The sequence below is a fragment of the Quercus suber genome, unplaced genomic scaffold (genome assembly GCF_002906115.3).
Source record: "Quercus suber isolate HL8 unplaced genomic scaffold, Cork oak 2.0 scaffold_708, whole genome shotgun sequence".
Lineage (NCBI taxonomy): Eukaryota > Viridiplantae > Streptophyta > Magnoliopsida > Fagales > Fagaceae > Quercus > Quercus suber.
In genome coordinates, this window is record NW_027070149.1 from 345,433 (window position 1) to 351,224 (window position 5,792).

The following is a 5,792-nucleotide window of genomic DNA, read 5'->3' on the forward strand; positions in this document are numbered from 1 at the left end:
ATATTGGGCCTACCATTGATGTCATTTTTTTACTTACTAATAACCACTTATCACAATAGCAATTTGTAAAAAAATTTGTAACTCTATCATTTTCCTCCTTTCAAAAGCTATAATTTTTTTTAAAAGATCTAAAATCTAAAACAAAAAAAAAAAAAAAAAAATCCAAAAAATTAGCTCAACAACAAAAATTACCAAAAGGCATATTCGATGGTTCTCTTATTTTTGTCACATTTGATGGTTCCATTATCACATTAGGCAGTATGAACATCACATATGACTATACTTTTACCACATTCAATTATACCCTTATTTTTTTTGTCTCTATAGTTCCATCATCATATTGGGTAGTATTAACATTACATGTGACCATACTTTTATCACATTCAATGGTTCTTTTTTTTTCTGTTTTTTTTTTTCTTCACATTTGATGGTTTCATTGTCATATTAGGTAGTACCAACATCACATGTAACAAAAATACCCCTGAAACTCTCAAAAATGACCAGGATACCTTTAAAACCTATAAAATGACTGATATACCCTTAGAACCTATAAAATGACCAAAATAACCTTAAAACTTATAAAATGACCAAAATATCCTCTAATACCCTTAGAACTTAAAAAATGACATAAATAACCCTAAAACTTAGAAAATGACCAAAATGACCTTGTAACGTAACCTAAAAAGTGACTAAAATACCCTTAGAACTTAAAGAGCAATCGTAATGCACCTGAAACCTAAAAATTGACCGAAATACCCATAGAACTTAAAAAATGACCAAAATAAGCTGGAAACCTAGAAACTGACCGAAATACCCTTAGAACCTAAAAAATGACCAAAATGGCCCTAAAACCTAAAAAATGACCGTAATATACTTGAAATCTAAAAAATGACCGAAATACTCTTGAAACCTAAAAAATGACCAAAATACCCTCTGAAACCTTCTAAAATTACTGAAATACCTTTAGAAGCTAAAAAAAATGACAAAAATGACCCTGAAACCTAAAAAATGACAAAAATAACTCTAAAACCTAAAAAATAACTAAAAGACCCTTAGAACCTAAAAATGTCTGTAATGCCCCCAAAACCTAAAAAATGAGCGTAGTAATACCCTTAAGCCTAGAAAATTACCAAAATACCACTGAAACCTAAAAAATGACCAAAAGACCTTTGAAATTTAAAAAATGACCAAAATACCCCTTAAAGCCTTTATTTGCAAGACCAAAATGACAATAAAATTTTATATAATCACTTTACTTGCTTTCCCCCCTCAACAGTCTCGGTGGAACCTATAAATTTTTCTTTTGTCTTTAAGTTGTATTTTGTTGTATACTCATTGAAATTTAAAATATGATATGTTTCTTTTTTTCTTTTCTTTTTTTTTTAATATCTAGCGCACACACACACATGCATGTATTTATACATGCATGTGGGAGGTTTGTCTTAACTAATATATTTAGTAGATAGTACCACAACTTATGCCCTAGTGTTGACCCAAACCTTATGATTTTAAAATTTTTTAAGTTTTATTTTGAAATTCCCACCAAAATATATATATATATATATATATATATATATATAATAAAATAAAGTTGTGTTTGGATGACAATATTTGGGTTTGAATTTGGATTTTAAATCAATGGATTTAAAATGTCTTGATTTGAAATCCATTGATTTTAAAATTCCTTGTTTGAGTCTTTTTATACAACAAATGATTTGAAATTCATTATTTGAATACCCAAATTTGAATTCAGATTTAGATTTGGATTTAAGATCATAAAATATTTTTTCCAATTATTATTTTTCTTATACTTTCTGCATTTTAATTTTAGTAACATTTTTATGAAATACACGAGATAATGAAAAAGCCATTGATAATCCAATTAACAAGATGATGACTAAAAATCTATCATCATAGCCAACTAATAATTTGCTATTAGTCATAACTTGGACTTGCAAAATATGAATTTATCATATAACTAATTGAAAATTGAATTGAGAAACCCCCATTTGAAATTCTACAAGGAATTTCCTCAAGCACTTGCCATGCCTTCTTTTTAAACCCTACATAGAGTGATCCTTGCAAAGACCAATTATTAAAACAACCAAGACAATCATTAAACACNCCCACACATGCACAAACAATAAACAACATAGAAGAATAAAAAATCAAACTTACCTCTCTTGCCATAGAGGAAAAATATATAAATATATATTTTTTTTTTTTTTTTTGATAAGTAAGAAAGATGTATATTCAAGAAGCTACCTCATGAAAAAAACATAAGGCAAAACTAGGAGTACAGAGAAGGAAGCAAACATGAAAAAAAAAAAACAACAAAACAAACAACAACTAGCAAAGAACTAAGAACAAAGGAGAGAATTAAGGAACAAAGGGAGAGAATCACTAGAGGTGAGTCCCCAAGCCCTAGACCAATCAAAAAGAGAGCCACAAAAAAAGCGATCAACTGGTCATCGGATTTGTCCATGTCCTCAAAAGTTCGCCAATTTCACTCCCTCCAAATACACTACATAAGGCACAATGGAACTAAATTCCAAATGCTAGAAGAGTGCTTTCCCAACCAATTCCACCAACCAAAAAGCATATCTACAACCGATCTTGGCAAAGCCCAAGAAATCCCAAAAGATCTAAAAACCAAGCTCCACAGCTGATAAGCTTTTTCACAATGGAGTAGCAAATGATTCATTGTCTCCCCGTTACAACGACACATAATGCACCAATCAACAAAATCAAAGCCTCTACCCCGCAGATTGTTCCCTGTAAGAATCTTCTCCCAAGTTGTAGTCCAAACAAAGAAAGAGACGCGCGGAGGAGCCTTAACCTTCCAAATACCTTTCCAAGGGAAGATAATAGGTGAGGGACTACGAAGCTTATTGTAGAACGAGCGGATGTCAAAATCCCCCTTCTTAGACAACTTCCACCTCATATGATCTCCATGTTCAGATTGAGGTAAATTAGAGCCCAAGGTATGAAGGAATTCCTCCACCTCACCCAACTCCCAATCATTTGGATCCTTAAGTAAACGAACATTCCAGCTTCTCGAGCCTCAGTCCCCAACCTTTCGAGAGACAAGGCCACAGAGGCCTCTTTATTATAAGTAATCCCATACACTACTAGGAAGGATAGATGGAATGGAAATTCCCCACACCACCTATCTGTCCAAAACTTCACTCTATCTCCCACCCCTACCTCAAATTGAATGCATTTACTAAACACCTCCCAACCTTTTCGGACACTTCTCCATAAACCACACCCGTGGACAACCCTACCCAGCCTGGAAGACCATCCCCCCCACTCTTCTCCAAACTTCAAAGCTACAACCCTCCTCCAAAGACGAGTCTCCTCAACCCCAAATTGCTATAACCATTTTCCTAGTAAGGCTTTATTAAAAGTAGTTATTTTCCTTACTCCCAAACCACCATTTACCTTAGGAGCACACACCTTATCCCACCCCACCAAATGAGCCTTCGAATCCCCCCATAAGAAGTCCCTTTGCATCTTCTCAATCTTATTAGCCACATGCGAAGGGATGGTAAAAAGAGATAAATAATAAGTAGGGGGGCTAGCTAGCGTACTCTTAAGCAACATCAGTCTTCCACCTTTTGACAAATACAACTTCTTCCACCCAGCCAATTTCTGCTTAATTTTCTCCAAGATAGGATTCCAAATAGAGGGGGACTTATGGAAAGCCCCCAACAACATACCAAGATAGGTCATAGGCAAAGTCCCAATCCTACAACCTAGAATCTCTGCCAATGCATGCAAATTATTAACCTCCCCAATTGGAACCATCTCGCTCTTCAAGACATTAACCTTCAAAGCTGTCACAGCTTGAAAACAAAGGAGAAGCATTCGAACATGAAGGATTTGCTCCACTTCCGCACCATAAAATAGAATAGTATCATCCGCAAACAAGAGATGCGAGACACATTCCCCTTCCCCTCGTCTACCATCAGCCTTAAAACCCCTGATCAAGCCAGCACCTTCGACTCTTTTCAACATCCTGCTTAAAACCTCCATTATAACCAAAAACAGCATAAGAGATAACGGGTCCCCTTGTCTTAAACCCCTTGTGCTCCTAAAAATGTCAGTTGGAGCCCTATTAACCAAAATAGAGAACTGGACAGTTGAAATATAAGTGCGAATCCATCTACACCACTTCTCCCTAAAGCCCATTCTCTTCAATAGATCTAGAAGAGCCTCCTAATGCATGTGATCATAAGCTTTCTCAATATCTAGCTTACAAATAACCCCCGGAGTCTTACTCTTCACTTAACTATCAACACACTTATTGGCAATAAGAACTGAGTCAAGAATCTGTCTACCTCCCACAAAACTATTCTGAAATTCAGAGATTAGTTGATCTAAAACCAGCTTCAAACGATTTACCAAAACCTTAGACAAGATCTTGTACAAGCTCCCCACCAAGCTAATAGGCCTGAAATCTCGAATATTGGAAGTATCATTCTTCTTTAATGCTATGAAAGTAGCGTTCAAAGATTTCTCAAACTTACGGTGGAGATAAAACTCCTCAAAAACTGCTAGAACATCTCTTTCCACCACTCTCTAACAATGGTAAAAAAAGGCCATAGAGAAATCATCTGGACCTAGAGCTTTATTTCTAGCCAACTCATTGACAGCTAGAAGAATTTCCTCCCTCTCAAACCTCCTTTCAAGCCAGCCCCTCTCCGACCCGTCTATCTAATCAAATTCCAAACCTTCCACAAAAGGCCTCCACTCCTCTGTCTCCTGATACAAATTTTTATAAAATTGTACCACTTGGGTAGCCACCTCGGACTCCTCCTCATAAATCACCTTATCCACCTCCAAAAAACTAAGATGGTTAAGCCTTTTATGGGAATTAGCCACCTTATGGAAGAATTTAGTATTATTGTCTCCTTCCTTAATCCATAACATTCTTGATTTCTGTCTCCATGAGATTTCTTCCAAAGAGAGAAGATTCTTTACTTCAGATCTCATCACAACTCTCTCACAAGACTCAGCATCAGAGAGGTCAAACTCCCCTTCCTTGGCATCTAGCAATTTCATTGCCTCTAGTAATTGTGACTTTTGCCTGACATGACCAAACTCTGAACAGTTCCATTGAATGATATCTTCTTTCAAGGCCTTCAATTTTTTGGCAAACACAAAACTAGGAGTACCAGAGAAAGAATGTCGATTCCACCAAGAATGAACTCTATCAGTGAACCCGTCCGTCTTTAACCACATATTCTCAAACCTAAACGGAGTTTTCCCCCTCGCCATTCCCCTTACCTCCACTAGAATTGGGAAATGGTCTGAAATAGGGCGAGGTAAAATCTGCTGGATCACATTCGGATAATGCTCCTCCCAATCGCGAGACACCAAAACTCTATTTATCCTAGACATCGAAGGCTGATTTGAGCTGCTAGACTAGGCATATCTCCCTCCCTCCAGAGGCAAATCTATCAAATTAAGGTCCTCAATGAACTCCAAAAAAAGTTCCATGGCCGGAGTGAGACGAGAATTACCCGATCTTTCACTCGGGAAATGGATAATATTAAAATCCCTAATGCAACACCATGAGACGTTCCAGTATTGCTGAATACCAACCAACTCGTCCCATATTAGCCCCCTCGCATTATTGTCAATTGGGCCATAAACCCTAGAACACGCCCAGCTAAAGCCATCCCCCACCCCTTTCCATCGAATAGACACAGAAAAGGAACCCATCATAAACTCCAACCTCTCTAAGACCCTCATATCCCACATCATCAAAACCCCACCAGCCGTCT

The 5,792-nt window shown here is 36.6% G+C and overlaps 1 protein-coding gene across 1 annotated transcript; it reads right to left on the reverse strand.

The window, feature by feature from the left end:
- Positions 1 to 4,290: 4,290 nt before the first annotated feature.
- Positions 4,291 to 5,283, reverse strand: LOC136064571 (uncharacterized). The gene is made up of 2 exons (XM_065766474.1): positions 4,795 to 5,283; positions 4,291 to 4,584 (listed from the first exon to the last, which is right to left on the reverse strand). The coding sequence occupies exons 1-2, from the start codon at positions 5,281 to 5,283 to the stop codon at positions 4,291 to 4,293; spliced, it is 783 nt and encodes a 260-aa protein (XP_065622546.1).
- Positions 5,284 to 5,792: the final 509 nt, after the last annotated feature.